The sequence below is a fragment of the Cynocephalus volans genome, chromosome 13 (genome assembly GCF_027409185.1).
Source record: "Cynocephalus volans isolate mCynVol1 chromosome 13, mCynVol1.pri, whole genome shotgun sequence".
Lineage (NCBI taxonomy): Eukaryota > Metazoa > Chordata > Mammalia > Dermoptera > Cynocephalidae > Cynocephalus > Cynocephalus volans.
Genome location: NC_084472.1, coordinates 97,195,855 through 97,217,885, shown reverse-complemented (window position 1 = coordinate 97,217,885; position 22,031 = coordinate 97,195,855). Strand labels below are relative to the sequence as shown.

The following is a 22,031-nucleotide window of genomic DNA, read 5'->3' as shown; positions in this document are numbered from 1 at the left end:
ATTGAACTGTCTCACTTTTGATAAAGAATATATAGTTCTTGTTGATTTAAAATTGTTATTCCACACATATTAACCCCTTTCTGTGTGAAGCTTGAATGCTTTTGAACCTTATCATTCTCAGTTGGAAAAGCACTATATGGGGCCGAGCCCGTGGCACACTCGGTAGAGTGCCGCGCTGGCAGCGCGGCGACGCTCCCGCCGCGGTTCGGATCCTATATAGGAATGACCGGTGCACTCACTGGCTGAGTGCCGGTCACGAAAAAACGACAAAAAAAAAAAAAAAAAAAAAAAAGAAAAGCACTATATGCACTAAGCACCATTACTGAGAAACAGCTTCAATATCATTGGACAAAATCAATCCCTCACTTAAAATGCTTTTTCTGTCGTTCTTTGAACATGAATGAAATGATGTTTTAGTAATAAAATCAATGTAGATTAAATCCCATTAACTAATAAATTTGTACACTTAAAATTAGAGCTTGTTGGTAAGTCCTGCTTTGAGCCCAGAGAAATATCCTTTGGCGTATTTCTTAATAACAAATTTAGCCCCTGGAACCGATTATAAACTCTTTCAGGAAACCAGATGGATTTGTTATAATATTCTACCAATAAAACTTAATAACTGGTTATAATTTCAATTAAATACTTAATTTCGTTAATATGAAAAAAACTCGCACTTACTCAGCTCAGCATTTGTGGTGTTTAGGAAAGCTATCCATCATTTCTTTCCTTGAAAATGACAAGGTTAAAATGAACATTTATTCAGTGAAAGAAAATTATTGGTATGTAAGTTATTACCTCATTTGATGAGTTAGGAAATACATTAGAATGAAAGCTGTGTACTTGAAGATACAGTATATAGTTTACCCATTAATTTTAATAGTTCAATTCAAACTTTTATATATAATTTAAAAGAAAGGATAATTGAAAGCAAGCCAAAGTAAGTTGAATTGGTCACTTGTACTCTAACAAATTACAGCATTTTTAAATCATGAGAAGCACCAATCAAAATACACTGTTAAGTATTCTGCAGCAAACTTTCATCTGTCCAAACCCAGACAATTTGCTTGGCATAATAAAGAGAGCAAAACTATCTCTGCTTTTCACCTGGCTTCATATTTTCCTTTCCAATGTTTTCCTGGCTCTGTAGAATACATCTTCAATTATTTCCAGAATCTCAGAGATACTCTTTACACACTCCTATGATCCTCTTGGATTCTTTTCTCTTTTTGAAAAATTGCTACAAATTGCTTGAATTAAATAGCTTCGATCATTTGTCCATATCCCTACCTTCCCTCTATATAATTTCATTAAAATAAAGTGAATTTTCTTAGTGAATCTAGGAAAACTCTGGATGCATTCTGCCAAAAAGCAGCCAGACTTTGGACTTTGACCTCAGAGCATCTGATACATCTGATTTTAAGAAAATAATTCTTTCCCCATTGCTCCCCGCAGTAGTCCCCCCTCCTCTAGTTACTAACCAATGAACAATTTTTTGAGATTATATTTCTTGGCCCTAACATATGCTCCACTGGCCTCTCTAAATACATGGAACATGCTGAACAAATAAGTGAAATACTGTTTGTTTGAGATAACCAAATATTCAATATAACCAAAATCATATGTGGGGGTTGTTTCTGAAAACATCCCAAACACAAACACAGGTTCTGAAATGCAATTGCAGTGGTGCATCCTCTTTAGTCCTATAATTCCATCTGGAAAATCTTTTACTAAAGTATTCCTTAATACTGTGCTTCAAATATGAATTTAAGTTTTTGAATACTAATTGGCTTTGATAGAAATGTAAGGCAGAAATCAAATAACAATGAAAAGATTATATGCAAAGACTTTTTATAAATGCTACTGAATTATATAAAAATGCAATGTTTTAATATACTATGGGAAATGGCATTAAGTTGAGGTTTAGCAATATTATTAAAAACAATTTAATTCCTGTTGAGTAAATAGACAGCACTTTGAGATTTTAGTCATTTATTAAGATACGGTTTAAAAATAATTGGATGAAATTTTTTATCTACTTTGCTAGAATTAAATTTTTATTTTATTTTATTTTTATTGATTATACATATTCATGGGGCACAGAGGTGACAATCAGCACCTGTGCCCAAGATGTGGTGAGCAAATCAGTGCTATTAGCATGCCCACCACCTCAAATCGCAATTATTCCCCACGTCCCCCACCCACCCTCTCACCAATACCCCTCTTCCACCCTCCCCCCACCCAGCTCTGCAACCCTAGGTCTGTTCTTTCCCTCGGCAAGTCCAACACACCTCTGTGGTCTCTCTTTCCTTCCTTTCATTCTTAGCTCCCACTTATGAGTGAAGACATGTAGTATTTTTTCCCTCTATGCCTGGTTTATTTCACTTAGCTTAATTTCTCTAAGCTCATCCATGTTGTCAGGAATAGCAGAATTTCATTCTTTTTTATGGCTAAGTAGTATTCCATTGTTTTTTACATACCATATTTTCCTTATCCAGTCATCCATTGATGGACATTTAGGTTGGTTCTATATCTTGGCTATTGTAAATAGAGCTGCAATGAATGTGGGAGTGCAGATGTCCCTTTGACATGGTGATTTCCATTCCTCGGGTATATACTCAGACGTGTGATTGCTGGATTGCATGGTAGAACTATCTGTAGTTGTTTGAGAAACCTCCATACTGTTTTCCATTACCACAGTATACAACGTCACTTTAGAATATTTCTTGAAAACACTCATTATAAAAAACTTGTTTTAAAAAGCTAACTGTGTGGAAAATACAATGCTACTTAGATTTACTATCTAACATATCAACATGTTTAGGAAAATGAAAATGGGCAGCTAGGGTTAAATATTAGTGTCTAATATTTACAATCATTGGTTTTCAAACTGTTTTTTAGAACTTTAGAGGCTTTCCACTTATAACTTCCTCTATATAATACATGTTGACATCTGTTTAATAGTTATGGGGAAAAATGTTCTTACATTCCTGTATTATATCATATACTTACTAGGAATGTGGGGCTGAAATCTCTGCTCACATCCTTGCTCTTTAATAGTCTATTCTCCACACAGCAGCTAATGGGACACTTTGACATGTCACTGATCTCTTTCCTCTAAAGAAAACGTGCTGAATATCATGCATGTTTCTCAGATATGGACTTCACTTATCATTTCTTTTTTGCCCTAACTCCTGGATTTACCCTGGTGTCTGGTACCACGGAGGAGTTCACGTCTGGAATTCCACTGAATATTTATTTAGCACCTATTACCATAATGGGAGTTAATATATAGCATTTACTATGTGATAGATGCTGTTCTAAATACTTTGCATGTATTCACTTATTTTATCTTCATGGTACCATTATTACTTTCATTTTACAAATAAAGAAATTGAGGCAAGGAACATGAAGTAATCTGCCTAAGGTTGTACAGGTAGTAAAACATACAGCAAGGAGTCCAGCTCCAGAGCCCACACTCCCAAACATTATACTGTGATAGCTGCAGGGAGTACAAAGATAACTATAGTCCCCGTCCTCAAAGTGTTAAATCTTCAGAAGGAGGGAAACAAACATATATTCGATGTAATGGTAAATGATAATAATGATGACATTAACAAATATTTAAGTGTGTATCTATTCTGAGCTTTGTAATAATTCCTATATATGTATTGTTTAATTTAATCCCCATAAGAATCCCATGATTTTTTCGTTATTAGAAAATAAAGATAATTTTGCTTAATGTAAGAAAGAACAAATTAGCACCTGACTCCTGCCAGTTTGAAGCTGGTCTGGCTCTAACAACAGATCTCTAACAAACTGAGCACAATACAAGGAAGGGGTCTTCAAAAAGTTCATGGAAAGATTTGTATTATTATTATTATTGAATAATTGATTATACATATTTGGGGGGTTCAATGTTGACATATGTTGATCAAATCAATATTACTAGCATATATATTGTTACAAATCATACTTATTCTTTATGCCCCTTGTCCAATCTTCCCCCTCCCCTTCTCCCTCCCCCCTCTAATTACCCTAGATTTCTTCTCTCCTTCTGAAAGAATAATGGTTACTCTGTTGATTTGATGCCTAGATGATCTGTCTGTCCAGTGCTGAGAGAGGTGTATTCAGGTCCCCCAATATTATCATAGAGCAGATGCCTCTTTTGTCACTCTGGAATGGACTTTGTGGAGAGAGATATCCTCTTCTTTTCTTTGATCTCTGCTGGTGACTCTCCTTGTGTCAATGCATTCCAGTGGCTGGCAGACCATCTGCATAGTGGCTGTGGTGTCTGGCAGCTTTTGCGGTAGCTGTGGTTATTGTGGTGGCTGTGGTGGGCCACCCACATGGAGGTGAGGTTTTTGGCATGCTCCTTGCACTGGTGGTGTGCCTGGTTGTGGGGGGCGTCAGTCCCTGGCTCCATACTCTGGGTCCCCAGGCGGGGCCCTGAGGCACTGGCCATGTGCCTGTGCTGGCACAAATTTTTTGTCCTTTGTTTATTTCTCAAATGAGGGAACTTCCTGTGGGGACCTGTACTTGAGCTGTATGGTTTAGCTAAATTGCTGCTTTGCTGCTGGTTCCCTGGGGAAGGCTTTTTGTGCAGCTCAGATTTTAATTGTTGACTTTATAGGTACTTCCAGCTCTCCAGAGACCCAGTGCACCTGGGTTGTGTAGAAACTCTGATCTGGGCCTGAGTCTTTTCACCAAACTGTACCCCATGCAATTCTATATTCCTGACCAGTCTCTTCTGAGTGTTCCTTCACTGACTGGGGTGCTGGTCAGCTGTCCTTGCTATGACCCTTTTCTGCATTAGTCTGTTTGTGTTGCTATAACAGAAATACCTAAGACTGGGTAATTTATAAAGAACAGAGGTTTGTTCGGCTTATGATTCTGGGACAGCTGCATCTGGCATGGGCGTCAGGCTGCTTCTACTCATGGGGGAAAGCAGCAGGCAGCAGTGGATACAAGCACATCACATGGCAAGAGGAAGCAAGAGACAGCAGAGAGGAGGTGCCAGGGTCCTATAAACAACCTCACGGGAACTAATAGAGCGAGAACTCATTCATTAATTCCCCCTCCCCCAAGGAGAGCATTAATCCATTACTGAGGGATCCACCCCCATGACTGGATCAGTTTCAAATCTGGCACATTGGGGATCAAATTTCCACATGAGTTTTGGAGGGGACAACACATCCAAACTCCATCACCCAGTGTTCCCCTGGTGGGCCCATCTCCCACACCACCCGTGCTGCCAACAATTCCCATGGGACAGGCCATTCACCAGTGCCCTGCGATGACTCACCAGCCTCTTGAGTGGCTTCTTTTCTTCCGTTGTTGTGGCTCCTTGCTCCAATGTGGTCCACAGAAACCCTATTAGTGGTCTTGCTGGCCTGGGGGCCACCAAGGCCTTCTTCTCCCCTGCCACCCCTGAGCAACTGCATTGAAAGGGCACAACTGTGGCTTTTTGCTGGTTCCTGCTCCATGAGCTCAGCAGCTCTAGCCTGGAAGCAGCCACAGCATGAAATGGTCAGAGCAGTTTTTTCTTTCTCTCATCGTGGCTTCTCCTGCCTTCATGCACTCCATAGGTCTCTCCTCTTCTTCCCCTGAGCTGCAGTGGCCCCAGCTTAGGTGTTTTGCTTTTTTATAGTTGCAAATTGGTTGATTTGTGGGAGAGAGTGATGCTGGGGACTATTATGCCAACTTGACTAGAAGCCAGATTTGTATTATTTTTTAACTCCATTTTTTCGTGAACTTTTTGAAATACCCTCGTCGTGTTCTGTTGAATATAAAAAACCCCACAGAACACCAACATCAGACAAGGCTACTCTGTGTCCATGACCAAGTAAGATGAAAATAGCCCATGATCTTGTTGGAGCATAGATAAAAAAGGAACGCTGTCCAGACAACAAAACCGACCAATCATCCACTTCTCTCAGCTAATATAAAGTGATAGCTCCTTTTTAATCAATCCTATCACTTTGTTTCTCCCACTTTCTAGACAAAAATTATTAAGATACCCTACTATAGAATTTCTTGATTATGATAGCTTCTAATCCAGCAAAACCACGATTCTCTGAATCCCCCTGGAAATATCTCAAACAAACCTAAATTCTATAATAAGCCCCTTCTAACACTCTCTTCTTGAGACTCGCCACAGTTCCTCAAGGTATGCTATCCCACTTGCTGAAACAGACCAATAAATCCAACTTGGTTTGGCTTCAGGTATGTTCTTGGTGGTCTCTGGCTGGGGGATATCAAGAGAAATGGAGGACCACCAGGGATCAGTTGAGACCCTTGCTGTTGGAGCAGGACACTAGACTCAGTAGTAATGTACACATAGGAGGCCCCTTGGAATCTCTACCTGCTCAAGTGTTCAAACAGGCAAAGAACGGGAGGTAAGTTTCACTCAGAATGGAGCTCTGGTTAGTATTTCATTTTGACTCTTCAGCATTGGGTTTATTTTGTTCTGTTTATTTACTTAGCATACTGTGTGTTCTCCTATGACTTTTTGGTTATCTGTTCAGATTTATAATGTTTCTTGGTGAAATTGTTTTCTGGCCTCGAGGTATTCTCACTTTTATGGTATCCTTGTTTAATGTCTTGTCTGTACAAGCTAACATCCATGAGAGATGATGAATGTAGACCTGAAAAGTCCATCTTTGATTCAGGGCTGAGGAAAGAGGAGTTCAGGAAATGTCTTTAGACTGATTTCTTCAGATAAAGTTGCTAAGTTTCCCCTTTTTGAAACCTTATAGAGACTTCTCCCTCAGTCTTGTGCGAAATAATTTATTTAGTGTCAGGGGGTTTTGTCTGGCTCCTGACCAGTACCAATTAGTACCAATTGTCTTTTTCTATAAAATCATCATGCTATTTTATGCTCAGATTAGCAGAAGTACATTTTTGTCACAAAATATTTTTATATCCTCTCAAATAATTTCTGAAAAGATTACTTCTTTTTTAAAGAAAAGCTGAGTTCCTAATAATCATCATTGTTTATTGTTGTCTGTTTTGATAAAATTACCTGTAAATATTTTGATGGATTTTGGACATGACCAGCACCACTGTGCACACAATAAGCACAAAACACCTGCCGGCCTTGTCTTCCACTCCAGCACCAAACCCCTGCCCGCTTCCCTTTACAAGAAGCCTCCTGACGTAAAAAGAAACCCTTTTGCTTCCACAAGGGCACAGTTCTTCACCCTGGTCGCATAGTTTCCACATTAGCATAATGGCCCTCCTTGATTCTATCAGCCAGCCCTTGGTGCCGTATATAAGCTCTACCACCCCCACACCTGGTGCTGTCCTCCATTTTGAGGGCAGCCACTGGCTGCCTTCTGCTTTGGGCGCAGCCTGGCAGATTCTTTTCCTTTAATAAAACTTGATGGGTACCTGGCATCTCGGCTCACTTTCTTTCATATTTTTTTGTCTTTAGATACTTATGCTTTATACCTTGTATTCTGTGACAACTATACCAAATGCTAAAAGGTGTTTTCAAGTACACAATTTACAAATATATAGGAAGCAAAGAGGAGATTTAATTACTGCTAGGCTAGAAATAAAAAATCGCAATGGAGGTGATATCTGTGTGTGCACTGAAGGATGGGCAGTGAATGCAGATGAGGTCATCCCAGAAGGATGCAACAGCAATGAAGGCAGAAATGTGCAGCATGTGGTTAAGCAGTGGTCTTCAAAATGCTTTGATTACATCCTTCTAAAAGAATATGGAAAACTAGATATCCTTTTGTGCATTTTAAAGTAAACATATAAAATTTTTCATTATAGATTTAAATAGTTGCAAAGAGTAAACTTTGCAGGAAGTTATAAATATTGTCATTTGAAAAACAAAATGGTCACAGCATTTAAAAAAATATTTCCAAAGGAATAAAAATGATAGCTATTATTATCCATTAAATAAACAAGAAGGAGCTCCTTTTAACAGTCAGATATTTTATATTAACTCTTTATTTCCCTGAACTTGTATTTCTATTCCACTGCATCCATGGAATACAAAAAAATTTTTTTGAAAAGTATATCTATGTACTTTCTATGAAATTCTTTATTAAAAAGTAAATTTTGTATTGAAATATAGCCTATACACATAAATCTTAAGTTTATGGATCAATACATTTTCATAAAGAATTACACTCATGTAATAACCACTACCCAGATCAAGAAGTTGATCATAGAATATTTCTAGCACCCCAGAACCCTCTCTTGGGTGTTCTTCCAATCACCATTCCCTTGGCCTAAGGATAATCACTTCTAAGCCTACACATTTGTTTTGTGTCTGAATCCTTACATTGTAAGATTCATTTATGTTGTCAGGTACTGATGTAGTTAGTGCACTATTATTGATGTATAATATAACAATATCACAAATTATTTAACTGCTCTATTACTGAAGGATGTTTGGTCTCTTTCCAGGTTTGGGATTTTATGAATAAAGCTATTATACACATTTGTACATGTAATTTGGTGAATATATTTCCATATGGAACTGGTAGGTCATAGGTTGGTGTAGTCAGCTTTAGTGGTGTCAAAGAAAAACAGCGCTGTATGCTTGTTAAAGACAGCAAGACAGATTTTACACAGACTACTGCAGTAGGTTACAGACTCCAGTAAGAACTGAACTCAACTGTAACTAAGTCACAGGTGACTGAGGCTTTTAAAGGAAAAACAGAGAGGGAACAAAAGGGGCCGTGAGAAAATAGAAAAGGAGGAACAAAAAAAGGGACTAGGGGGACTGGGGGTCTACAAGGAAAGGGAAATTTAGAGAAGAGGAAAGTGGAAAATTACTGAAAATGGTTTGGCAATGTGGATTGAGACAACGTATATTTTTATTGTTTGGCAGCATTGTATTTTCCTGAGCAAAAATGAAGCATGGGTGCTGGGGTCACCTTGGGGACATAGCCTAGCACAGGTGAAAGCCAGGCTAAAGTCTGGTTGAGTCTCTTAGCACCATGTTTGGGTAAATCCATGGGAGTCCATAATTCACAGTAGATACTGCCAAACAGTTTTCAAGGTGGTCAAATCAATTTACTATTCTCCTGGCAGTGTAATCTACTGAAATTTTATCCCAAATCTTTTTATGCTTGAAAGTCCTTTATTGATCTACTAATCATTCTTTTCTGCAACAGAAAGTTGTATAAATTGAATTTTGATTTAAACACATTTCTTGTGCCCATAAGTCTATATTAACATCTATCTTTTGGACTGAGTTATCATTACAATCATTAATAGAACCCAATGAACCAAAATCACATATATTACAAATTTGAAAAATATTATTAAACATAAAAAGCAAAATTGTATTGGAAAAGCTTTACTTATAGAGATAATTAAGGTCTTTTAAATAGTATAAGTATCTGTAGATAAATGTTACTTATTACTAGATGAGATAATATTCAGCATCACTTTATTCTTATTTAAAATTTTTGTTTACATTAAGTGCTAAGAAACTGTGTTCACAATAAGTAAACAGGAATAGAAGGAGTTTGCTATTATCATATCATTCAGTTCTTTCAACTCCTCCTGAATACTGTGCCAAAATTTGCATACGAATCTATCTTCAAAACTATTTTTTAAATGATCTATAGCTGACAACTGTATTACTTGCTTTTTCACTTTTGTTGAAAGCAAAAAATTGGAAGCCCTTTATTAATAAAATGATTTTTTGCTCATTTACTAGAATCAGTTACTTTTCAACACCTATGCAAATCCTCAGAACTGTCCTTTTGTTTGGTATTATGGAGATTTTTGTCCCCTGTGGAGGCAGCACACCTTAGCACACCACTCAGGATGGCTGAGAGATACACCTTTTGCAAAGTGGGAAAAGGCAGCTGTGCAAAGAAAGCTGGGCAAGGAGAACCGGTTAGGAGTCTGCTTTCACCCAAGGCAATTTTTCAAGCCAATCAGTTTTAGGAAAGCACACATGGTATGATTTTGGAAATTAATTATCTTAAAACCATTTGTGCCTATGTAGTTCTTGGAAAGTCTTTGGGCTGTCCTTTATGAAGGCTTATACATTAGAGCAAAGGTAAAGGGTTTGAGTTGCTATAAGCCATTTTCATGAGTTTGGACCTCCTTTTGAACATAATGGGGTGCCTCTGAAAATCTATGGAATAGGGAAAGCAACATGATTAGTGCTGCACTTTAGGGAATAAACAGAATGGCTGGATTCATCCACTCATTCAACATGGGCTCTATTCTGTGTAGTTTGGATTCAAAGATTAAGAAAACAAAATTCCTGCCTTCCTAGAGATTATATTCTAATGGGGAAAGACAGAGAAATGAATACAATAGCATAATGCCTGACAATGATGAATGCTTTAAAAACATAAAACAAGCACTATTCCAGATAGTGTGAATACAAAGCCTCTGTGTTCCGTGGAGCTTACATCTTGATGGGGAAGACTAGAAACAAATGAATACGATACCATAATGTCAGTCAGAGATAGTACTGGTAATATAAAATGTAAGAGTATGTGTGCAAAGGGTAAGGAGTTTATTTTTTAGATAGGGTGGCTTGAGAGATTAGGAGATGACATTTTGGGGGATCTGAGACTTGACCTGAATAAAGTGATGAGGCATCCCATATGAACATGTGTCTAGCTAGGTGAAAAGGGTTACAACAAAGGGAACAGCAGTGCACATGCTAGGGAAAAAGTGTGCATGGCATATATGGTGAAAATAAGACAGCTAGCCCGGCTGGAGCAGTGTGAGAAAGCAGAAGAAAAATAGGAAATGAAGTTGGAAAAGTAGTCAGGTACAAGGTTATGTAAGGTCATGAGGGCATGAAAGACTGTGCTTTTTTTGGTGAGGACACAGAAAATACTTTGCAGTGATTTGTATATTAAGGAGTACCCTGGAAGTTTTTGCAGAACATTCAGGTATAAAAAAGGAAAAGAAAAAAAAAGTCCAAAAAAAAAAAAAAAAGGTGTGATTTTGAAATTTAAAAGAACACTGAAAGTTTACATTTTATAATAACATTATTGTGAAGATTATATTTAAACATCAGAAATATTTAAGACAATTGTAATCCTGTAAAGCTGATGAGATATTAAAACAAGACAAAGCACTTCTGACTTTTAACAGAAAATAATAATAATAATAATAATAATAAATAAAAGGATCACTCAGGCTGCTTTACCAAGAATAGAATGCAGGTAGGCAGGAGTAAAGGGTCTTGGATTATGCTGGTAGAGGATGGTAAGATGATAAACAGGGGAAGGAGGGTCAACTGATAATGATGTCTAATGCCTTTCTCATGAATACTAGAGAAACAAAATGGAAAGGGAAGACACATTCCAAAGGCACTGTAGAGGCAGGGTAACATGGAAACGGAACAGGGATGGCAGCACAGCCGGAGAGAATGAGGAAAATGGAAGGCAGCTCTGAGGCTCTGAAAATTGGTAATTAGAAGAATGGCGGTATCATTAACCACAATAAAGAAATTAAGACAAGAGAAAGAGAAATTAAAGACAGAAAGGGGAAGATGATGAATGTTGATTATGTTGAGTAAATCTAGATGTAGATGTTTAGCTGATATAGATCATAACGTTACTCTTGTTTCCAAATGGGCAAAAGTCAAGGCCATTTTCACAAGTTTCAAGGAAAAAAGCCAGTAGCTATTCTTTTGAGAATGTTAAAGCAAAATAAACAGGAGGCCATAAGCCTTGGGCTGTTTCTGTACCTGGATCTCTAACCTAAGCATACACTAACTTGGAAACATTTCTTGTAACTGACTTCAAAAGACATAAAAACAAAACCAAACAAAAACACAAGGGGGCCTCAGCCAATCACAAACAGCCAACCAGCTGACGGGTTACATAACTAGGGACCTCCCATCAGACCATACCCAAATAAGGCAAATGCCTCATCACACCATGCCCAAATAAGGCAAATGCCTAGCTGTAACCAATCAGGTAATTACTTTGCTTCCATGTTCAGCCTATAGAATCTTGCTGTTCATACTTCTGGAGCTGAGCTCTCTGACTCTCTTCTGGTTCTAAGTGCTGCCAGATTTGTGAATCATTCTTTGCTCACATAATCTGTTAGATCTAACTTGTCTAAAGTTTTTCTTTTAACAGGAGTGATAACTAATGTGGGCAAAATGCTCACACAATAGTGGAAAGTCAAAAGCCAGGGAGAAAAGTGAGGTTTCTCTGTACATTCCTTTGAAAGGGGTGGTATAGTGTGAGCATGGCTGTAGAGCTGTACTGCCAAAGTTCAAATTCTCGTCCCACCCTTTTTTAGCTGTATAACCTTGAATTACATATTCTGGGCCTTAATTTCTTTATCTGAAAATTGTTGTTATAGAATTTACCTTACGGGGATTTTGTCAAGTAAGCATTTCTGGAGTCCACGAAATTTCAGAGCATCTGTTAACCTTGTGTCAAAAACATTATAACTTTATTTCTATTAGCCTCTCACAAAAATTTAGAGTTTCCTTAATTATAAAGGCAGGCAACAAACAGCAGTAGTATTAGCAGTACAGATGGCTTTGTTTCCTTATGCATTTTCATATCAAAGTACGGTTGTTGCAGATATCTTGAGCTATTGTGATCATCAGTTCAAAATTACCATATTTATTAGAACTGCTGTTAAGATCGCATGTGATTGCAGAATTTATCTATAGCACTCATGCTACTCAGTTAGCCAAGCAGCCTACAATTCTGTGCCTCTTGATTAATCATAATCACACTGTGAAGTCTGAATGCTATACGTCGGTTCTCGCATCCACATTGCTTGCCAGTATTCCCCAAATACAAATGTTTGTTGCCCAACATGAGAAAGGTGAATTGTTTCAATTTTGAGAATGTAGATGTAATTGATTGTGAGGTCTTGGTGTTCCTATACGTTTAATTTCTTGGATTTAGAAATAGTATTTTAAGTCTGGGTCTATAGGCTTCACCAGCTTATCACAGGTCTTCATGGAGCAAGGGAAGAAATCTTGAGGTAGAGGAATAAAAAGGGCACGCATGACCCATTACAACAGTATCTGGCTCACATCACATGTTCAATTAACAGTCTGCTGCTACTGTTCTTAAAATATTCATAGAACAGGAATTGAATTAAATCCTATTCACCTTTGCGTTCAAAGTGGTTACTACAATGCTCTGCATTTGGAAACTTCATGCACGATGAATGAATGGAGTCTAGGTCGGCATCACAGGCTCCCCCGTTGGGGTTGGAAGGGACAGCTGTGACGTTGTGGGGCGGCTTCTATGCATGCAGGGGGCTCTGGATTATGTGAGAGGGCTTCAGAGGCCTCAGCAGGAGACACAACCGTGTCCCTAAACATGTCCTAAAGAGAATGAACACCGCAAGTGTTTAGAGGGGCCAGGTTCTCATTCGTTAAAGCTCTCCATCATCCAAGAAGGCAATCGGGTCTGTCCAAGGCTGCAGGTAAAGTGTGGGACTAACAGTTCCCTCGCACATTGCCGGGACCCAGGAACTGTTTCAGCCCAGCCAGACCGAGGCCGGCGCCGCCGCCGGAGCGCGGGTCCGGGAGGGCTCGTGGCGGGGGCTCAGCGCGGCTCGGCGCGCAAGGGGTCGGCTCCCTGGCCACGCCCACTTCCGGCCGCATCCCGCGCCTCTCCAGGTCTCCTCTCCCGGGGAACCGGATGCTCTGGCAGTCTCCTCATCCGCCGCCTCCGCCTCCGCCCGGCTCCCTCGCGTAGCCGCTGGACCCCCGAGGGCCCAGCCAGGGGGCCCCGGCAGCTTGGCCTGGCAGGTGCGGGGCGCCGGTAGGAGCTGGGCGCGCACGGTTACCGCGCGTGGAGGAGACACTGCCCCGCGGCCATGAGTGCCAGGGGCGCTCCTTCACGCCGAAGGCCGGCGGGGCGGCGACTGCGGGACCTGCCCACCGGGAGCTTTCCCTTCCTCCTCCTGCTGCTGCTCCTCTGCATCCAGCTCGGGGGAGGACAGAAGAAAAAGGAGGTAGGACGGAGCCCCGCGGCCTGCCTTCGTGGGCGGGGGCGGCCCAGGGCGGGAGCCGCGTGGGTGGGACGCCGTTGGGCGTGTCGTTTGGGGCCGCACGGCCTCGGGTGTGGGTGGCCCAGTCCTAACTCGAAAAACGGCAGCGGAGCATCCACTTGGTGACTGGGCCTGTGCGCCTCGCAGCTTCCAGACCCGGAGAGCTTTGACCCTCAGCTGGAGGCCGAGCTTCGGGCACTTCTGTCACTAAAAGGGTTGGGCACGAAAGTGCCCTTTGGGAGTGTTTATCCTACAGGAACTGTATGTCGCTTATGTTCTTACTCTGCTCCCTTCCTTGTCTAGTTCAAGAGGCAGTGAAGGAGATTGAGAGTGTGTTTTAAGTATTATGTATTCCTAATTATACATTTCAAGACTGTATGTTTATTTTTCTTGTTGAACTCAGTGTGTAATTGTGAAAATAACCTCACAATATTTGTGTGACGCAAATTCATGCCTGAAGTTCAGATCACCTGATTTCAATTTTAGTCCACAATTAACTTTGGTGAGGGTGAGATTTAAAGTGACTGTATTTAAAGTATTGAGTTATTTGTGAATTTCAGTTATCCATCATTACCATGAATAGTTGAACTAGCAGCTTCAGAAAAAATAAATTTGTATATTTACTTTGGGAATGAGACTAATGTTTCTAATTGTGGACCATTTTGTGAAAGTACTGTATGTAATGCAAGATGGCTTTTCCTTGTGAAGTTATACACCTACATACACATGGCTCAAAGTCTGAATCGGGTTTAAGTTACTACCAAAATTTAATAGCTGAGTAGAGTGAGTGAAAAAATAGCCTTACAAGCAAAGTAATTCTGATTCTCTTTCTCTTTACTCTGCTTGAAGCAACTGTTGTGTTCAGTATCAACTATTTCCCTTCAGCTTTTTTATTTTAACACGAAAGTGGGCCATTCAAAGTTTTTGGTGGAGTTCTGGTAAGGGATATAGAGAAGAACCACTGCTGAATTAATATTGTACTTACAAATATAAATTTAAGATATATTTTCAAGCACTTGGTATTCCTATATCTTATTCCAAGAGTTTTAGATTTCGTGATTGTTCATGGAAAAGATAAGAGATTGACAAGTACACAGTTCTTTTGTGGATTACAGGAGCGGAGGGCAGTAAAAAATGATGAGGAACTTTGTGGAAATTCTGATATTTTATCTCCTATGAATTATCACTATGACCATACTAACTTTTAATTTGAAGAGAAAAAATACATAAAAAGTGTACATGTTCACAGCATCTTTGTATCTCCAATGTTAAGATTACTTTAATATGTGGAAATGTTTAATTTAGTATAATTAAATCTAAACTACAATATCTGTTTCCATTAAAATATTTTTTATAAAAGATAGTTTAAAAATGAAAAATTAGAACACTTGGTTTAAAAAAGTGTGTCTTCCAAAATTACTTTTATTTCTTGTAAGCAGGAGAGCCTAAAACTAATATATGGTGGTATTAAAGTATACACATATTTTACTTAAGGAAAGGAAATGCAAAATAACTTAAATAGTTGAAGTTTTGATACTTTATTCAGTGAGAATGCATATCTCTGAAATGTAAGGCAGTTCCATACTCAATTCACAAACTGATGTTTTTTAATGCTGGAAGAAAAACATTCTATACTGGCAATAATGAGATAGTAATCGGTCAACAATATGGTCCTTTTCTAGAGGTAGTTCAGAGTTATTTTGACCATATGTAGTTTTCCTTCCTTCCTTGCTGACTTTAGAACGTGACGCCCAGTATAAGGTTTGTATCAAGAACCAGGAAGTATAGCAGTTGGAACTTAATTTGCTATAATACTTAGTGACATTTGTACCAGAGTAGATGACTTGACGTGAACTGTGTTTTCCTTCCTTCTGGAAGAGCCACATTGAAGTCTAAAGTTGAGCCTGGAAACAAGAATGGACATTAGTTGCTTTTAAGGAAGTAATAGTTATAATAGTTATAACCCTGATGCCACCATGGGTTTTTTGAGTCAGACAGATGGTCCAGTTACAACTCAGCACCTAACTAATTGTATGGCATCAGGCAAACCACTTAACTCTCTGAGTTTTAGTTTCCTTGTTTTAAAATACAGTTATAATACCTACATTTCAGGGTGGTTGTTGGGATTAAATAACAATTTGTGTACAAAGTGCTTAGTGCAATGCCTAGAACATAGCAAATGATCAATTTTAAATGAAAGCATTAGACAGTATGATGAGATTCTGAAATGTAAGATTTTTTTAATTGATTTTATTATTTTTTTTGGTAAATTAACTTTATAATTATAGTAAATTGTATGGTCTCTGGAATAAATTATCCATTACTTATTATGAAACACTGAGAATTCCAAACTCTTAGTTGTTTGAGAACTTGCCAGGAGGGGATTTTGCATCATAGAAGAATTGGTGGTATTCCTTGGATTTGTGTGTGTGAGTATGTGCATATATGAGTGTGTGTGAACATATTATGTATGTGTGTATGTTTATGCACACATTACTTCATGAAGACATTTTCATTCATTAAAAATAATTAGTTTTGTTGTATTCTGTTTAACACTGTAGTCAAGAGAAATAGTTATGTGAATGGGCAAAGAAGATTGGAGATTTTTATAGCCACTTTCCTTAATTACATTGAATACAGTCATTAAAAACTAATTTTTGAATCCTCATGTTGTGATGTGAGTTTGTGGGAGACTTTGGCTTCTTATTAGTATATCATTTGCATATCTGGTGCATCTTGCATTTATTTTGACAGTTTCTCTCTTTCTTATGTTGTTAACACTCATCAGTTAATCAGCTTTATTTAGAACTGTTTTAATCTGTAATGACCTCTTCTGATAATGTAAAAATTCTGTAGTGATTTCCAGTAGACTTACTGACTTTGCCATCATCAAAAGCAGCTGTTATAATTTATCCAGTGTGCAAAGAATGTGATTAGCTAATAGGCTATGAAATGTAACAAACAATGAATATACAATGGGAAAATTGAGAAGCTCATAAATATTTTCTGAGAGAAATAAAATGTTTGCTTAAATGAAACATATTTCAGCTGTCTTTGACATAACTTCCATATGTCATTAATGTTTTTAAGCACATTTTACATTTAGATGTATAATAATACCCAGTTATTTGTAGTGGCACGACTATGAAATAAAGACTTTACTATCCTAGCAAATGATAAAAAGGGAAAGGATGGAGGTAAGCAATAGACTATACTTGTAAGCAAAGAACTTTAGTAGAAGAAAAAATTTGCAAACGTAACACAACTTTCAGAAATGCATGTTAATCATACATTATTATGTATACACACAGATAATAGTGATGTCAGGCAGTTTCATTTAGAATAGATTATGTGTATGATAATCCTTTGAAGGGTGATCGGAAATGACAGGTCTTATCTAGAGTAGCCAAAGCTGTCTGTCAAGAATGCCATGGTTTCACACATGATGGCAGAAGACATGGGATGCCTATGTCACAGAGAAAGGATAGTTTATTACTCACAGCAATAGAATTGCTGGCGTATCAGCATTTGCATTGGTTTCTTGAGCTTCAGTTCACACAGAGCAACATGAGATGATGCCTACACATGTAGTGAGTTGCATTGCAGGAGAGGACCTTGAAATTAGGGAACCTAAATTTTTTCAAATGGGTAGTAAGCTGGTTTGACCTCTGTCCCAGAGGGAGACATTATTAAATGTGAAAATAAACTTGCCCTTTTTTTTTCTGGAGGACTCATCTATTTCTATTTGCTATACAAACATACTTGAAAAGACAAAGTCAGTACCTCTGCTTACTAGAAGAATTGTCTTCCTAAGTAAGAGATAGGAAGTTTGTCAAAAGTGAACATTTTAGGATATATTCCTCTGCATACATATATCGTCAGTATGTTCAGTTTCTTATATGTGCTCTGTTCTACATATAAGGCACAGAGAAAGAATGGAAACCTGTAACCTGAGCCACAGATTAATCACCTCTTACTGTTTTGCCACATTTACTTTTTTATTCTCTCATTAGCTCTAACTATTCAGTGATTTTGGATGGGATTGTGATCTGTTATGCCTGTGACTGATGTTGGTTACTTCTGTGATCACTAGGGTTTATTTGGTGTATGATACTATCTTGTGGTTGCTTATCTTTGTAAGAATCCCTCCTGCATCATGCTAATCCCACCAAAGTTAGATAATTTACTTTTGGTTAAGTGTAGAAGTAATGTGTCCCCCTTGCTAGAAAACAGGTGGATCATAAACAAATGTATATTTGTTACATAACAGTGCATGTGTGTGCATGCTCACTTGTATGTGAGTGTATGTGTAACAAATGGATAATATTTCTGCTGGTCTCTATTCAGTTTTTATTTCTATCTATTGGGCAGGATTTCTTCAGCTTTTCTAATCGAGCATATCTGAAAGGGAACTCTTAATCCTTCCTTCTGCCCATCTGGTCCATCTGTTTTCTCATTGCTGTTAACAGTGCTGTTTTATGGAAAACAAATTTTAACATTCTAGAAATTCATATTTAATCTCTTGCCGGCATAATGTATCTTTGTAGTTCTTATTCTGTATTTTGCAGATAATACACAGCGAGGCTGGCTTCACATAGTTTCTTGGGGACTTCTATGTGGATTTAAGTAGAGTATCTTACAAAAATATGATTCTTCTTATTATACATAGATATGTGAAACACAAGTACATATTCAATTTGAATATTAAAGCTTCAAAAATGTTATTCAGAAGAATAGATAATATATTTTTTTCATGTAATTGGTATTTATCTGCCTGCCTGACTCTTTCTATTTAACCCTGGAAGGAAAAAGGTCACAGTAAGCTTATACAGTGTTTTGAAATCTATGATGTCTTAGATAGAAAAGCATTCTGAAAGCATTAATTAACTGAAAAAAATTAAAAATATAAGGAAGTTTCTACTGGCATATTTATTGTTATTAAAACTTAGGTTGATCATCTAAAGGTACCTACTCAGTTTCACATTTGAAGGTGAAAAAGAAATTTTCTTTCACCTTCATATAACCATGATAATTCAAGTACCTTCAATGGAAAGGGACACTTTAATATAGGTTAAATAAATTGTGATATTGCTTCTTTTTAATGGAAATGTTCATTGTTTATTTTAGAAGTATGTTTTTTAGAGATGGCTTGACATTGTTCTCAATATGGTTTGACCCAGCTTTTGGAAATATTTTGGTACAGAGTCTCCTCTGCTTGGAAACGGAGCAAATCATTAGCGATATGGTACATATGAGTTTCTCAGTAAAATTTCAGGTACAAAATTGGTTATGATGTGTGGAATCTATTATTTATATAAAATATTAAATTGAATGAAATACCTTAGCATATAACTTATTGAATTTAACAAACTTGGGAGTTGAAAATAAAGGTAAAGTTATATCAAGAAAAGAAAAATAAAACAGGTAACAATAGAGCAGATGGGATGCTACGCATTTCACTTACATTATTGCAATGGACTGAATGTTTGTGTCCACTCATAATTCATAGGTTGAAATCCTAAACCCTAATGTGATGGTAATGGAGGTGCAGCCTTTGGGAGGTGATTAGGTCCTGAGGGTAGAATCCTCATGAATGGAATTAGCACCCTTATAAAAGAGACCCCCGAGAGCTCTCTCCCTCTCTTTCTTTGGAATGAGGATACAGTGACAAGATGGAAATCTGCAGCCTGGAACAAGCACTCACCAGAACCTGACCATGCTGGCACCTTGATCTTGGACTTCTAGCCTCTATAATTGTGAGAAACAAATTTCTTTTTTTTTTTTTAACCAGGAAGGGGATCGCAACCTTCAGCTCGGTGTCGTCTGCACCACTCAGCCAGTGAGCGCACCAGCCATCCCTATACAGGATCCAAACCCGCAGCCTCAGCACTACCAGCGCCACACTCTCCTGAGTGAGCCATGGGGCTGGCCTGAGAAACAAATTTCTGATGTTTAGGCACCCACTGCCCCCAACCCCCCCACCCTAATCTATGGTAATTTTTATAGCAGCCTGAACTAACGCAATTATTATATAATCTTCACAAGATCTTTGCATGACTGCATGATGGTTGTGGCAGGCAGTTTTGTTTGCATTAACTCTTGACTTTGCTAACTGCTGTAAATTGGATGTCCCCTCAACCTTGTTGAAGCTTAAATCCCAACTGTAACTGTTGAGGGTAGGAAATCCTATTACAGTAATTGAAAGGTGGAGCTTTGAAGACGTGATTAGGTTGCAGGTCCATGCCATAGTGAATGGATTAAAAATGGTAGTCAGGAGCGTGGTTCTAAGGGCTTTAAAAGAAAAGCACATGAAAGGTTAGCCTCTCTGCTCTGCCATTTTCTGCCATGTGAGACTCCTGGGTCACTGTCACGACCACCAAGGCCTTCACCAAATGTGTTCCCTGGACTTTGGACTTCTAGCCTCTGAAACTAATCAGTAAATTTCATTTTCTTACAGAGTACCTAGATCCAGGTATTTTGTTATAAGCAACTGAAACGGACTAATACACTAACATTACCTTGGTTTGATTTAAATATTGGGAGAATCTTGGAGTATGCGAGACTCTAGCAGTAATTTTTATTAGTCAAAGATCACGTCATTATTCCAGCATCACACAAATTATTGTTTTAGGGCTGAGTATATTATACAATTATGTGGGGCTTTTGCAAAGTTTCCTTCTTCATAAATTCACAAAGCCGAGAAAGTCTCTTTTCCTTGCTTTGGATATGTGTATGAGAATATGATGCTTGAGTTGCTGAAGTCCTCTTGTAACTATGAAGGTACATTTCTGAAAGCAAAACGGGAGTAGAAAATTGGGAAGAACATGGGTACTTGTGACATGACTTAGCTAGCCTTGTAATTGCTCTAACTCTGGACTCCTTGTTATGTACTTAATGACTTTATGTATTTTTTGGACATTTCTAGTTAGATTTCTGATTTTTTGTATCTAAAAGTATTCTACTAAGGGAGGTCTTGTTGGATTGAGGGTTTTGTCCATGGTTGTACAGCTTGTTTATAATCGAATTCCAATGTCCTCTTTCTACTGTATGGTTTAATGACTAGCTACTTAACCTTATTTGTGAATCAGGTATTAAATCTCAGTAAAGGATTATTTAGGTACATGTAGCCCTCCCTGATCCTTGAATCTCAGTGTATTAGAAGTCATCTATATGTGTTTGGGTGTGTTTGGAAGTGAATTTTCCATGTGTTCCTTTTATTGAAGTAACTTTGTTTTTATTGTGTGAATTGAAGTTTTCTATTTAAATATTGTATGAACCAAAAGATTGTAGGAAAAAGATTGGAAATAAATTTAATGTGTCTTAAAAGCTGTTGGCCCAGGAGAGTGGAAGAGTAATTTATGCTTCAGATATATTTGCTGTATACGATGTGGTTTCAGTGTGAATGCCTTTGAAAAAAATACTGATTTTTGTGTGTTTGTATGTAGTAGATTGGTAGGTGGTTTCATTTTAAAGACATACCAAATAAAGTACAGCGACACACTTAACTTTTATTTTTAAAAGATTACGTATTAATAATGTGTTTTTAATTAACATTTGAGTTTGGAGAAGGCAAAAGGAAATTGGTGTCTCCCTTAAGGAAGTGGGTATGCTGATTGGTCCATGTTTTTTTAGAGTTGGAGTTTGAAGGGGAATAAAGGGTTTCTGTAATACTCGTGAAACTGGAGTGGTTGTGCTGTGTCCTTGCCATTGTTTCCTGTATATTATTATTCTTGGAACTCTTATGGGGGAGAAGGGTGACTAAATCAGATCTAATACTATCATAATGGTACTCTAATTCAACTTGGCTTCCCACAGATAGCCACATGCCTCACATGCTTTGATGTTGGAGTACAGTTCAAATCATAAGAGAATAGTAACTGTAGAATGTAGATTTTCAGTACTGCATTATAGAATGTTAGAGCATGAGAGTCAGGTTTCAGGCTAAATAACAAAGCTGGCACTAGAAATAAGATTTCCTCACACCAGAGTACATATTTCCATATTTCCATGCTCAGTTATTGAAAATTTATGTTGTGGTGGTGTTCCCTCCC

General features: G+C 38.0%; 1 protein-coding gene across 5 annotated transcripts in view; it reads left to right on the top strand.

Moving 5' to 3' along the window:
* Positions 1-13,631: 13,631 nt before the first annotated feature.
* TUSC3 (tumor suppressor candidate 3) overlaps positions 13,632-22,031 on the top strand; it is a 270,895-nt gene continuing 262,495 nt past the window's right edge. For all 5 annotated transcript variants that reach the window (XM_063076814.1, XM_063076813.1, XM_063076811.1 and 2 more), the window contains exon 1: positions 13,632-13,944. In XM_063076814.1, coding sequence (XP_062932884.1) covers positions 13,807-13,944 — 138 coding nt within the window. In that variant the 5' untranslated portion in view covers positions 13,632-13,806. The remainder of the gene's footprint in view (positions 13,945-22,031) is intronic.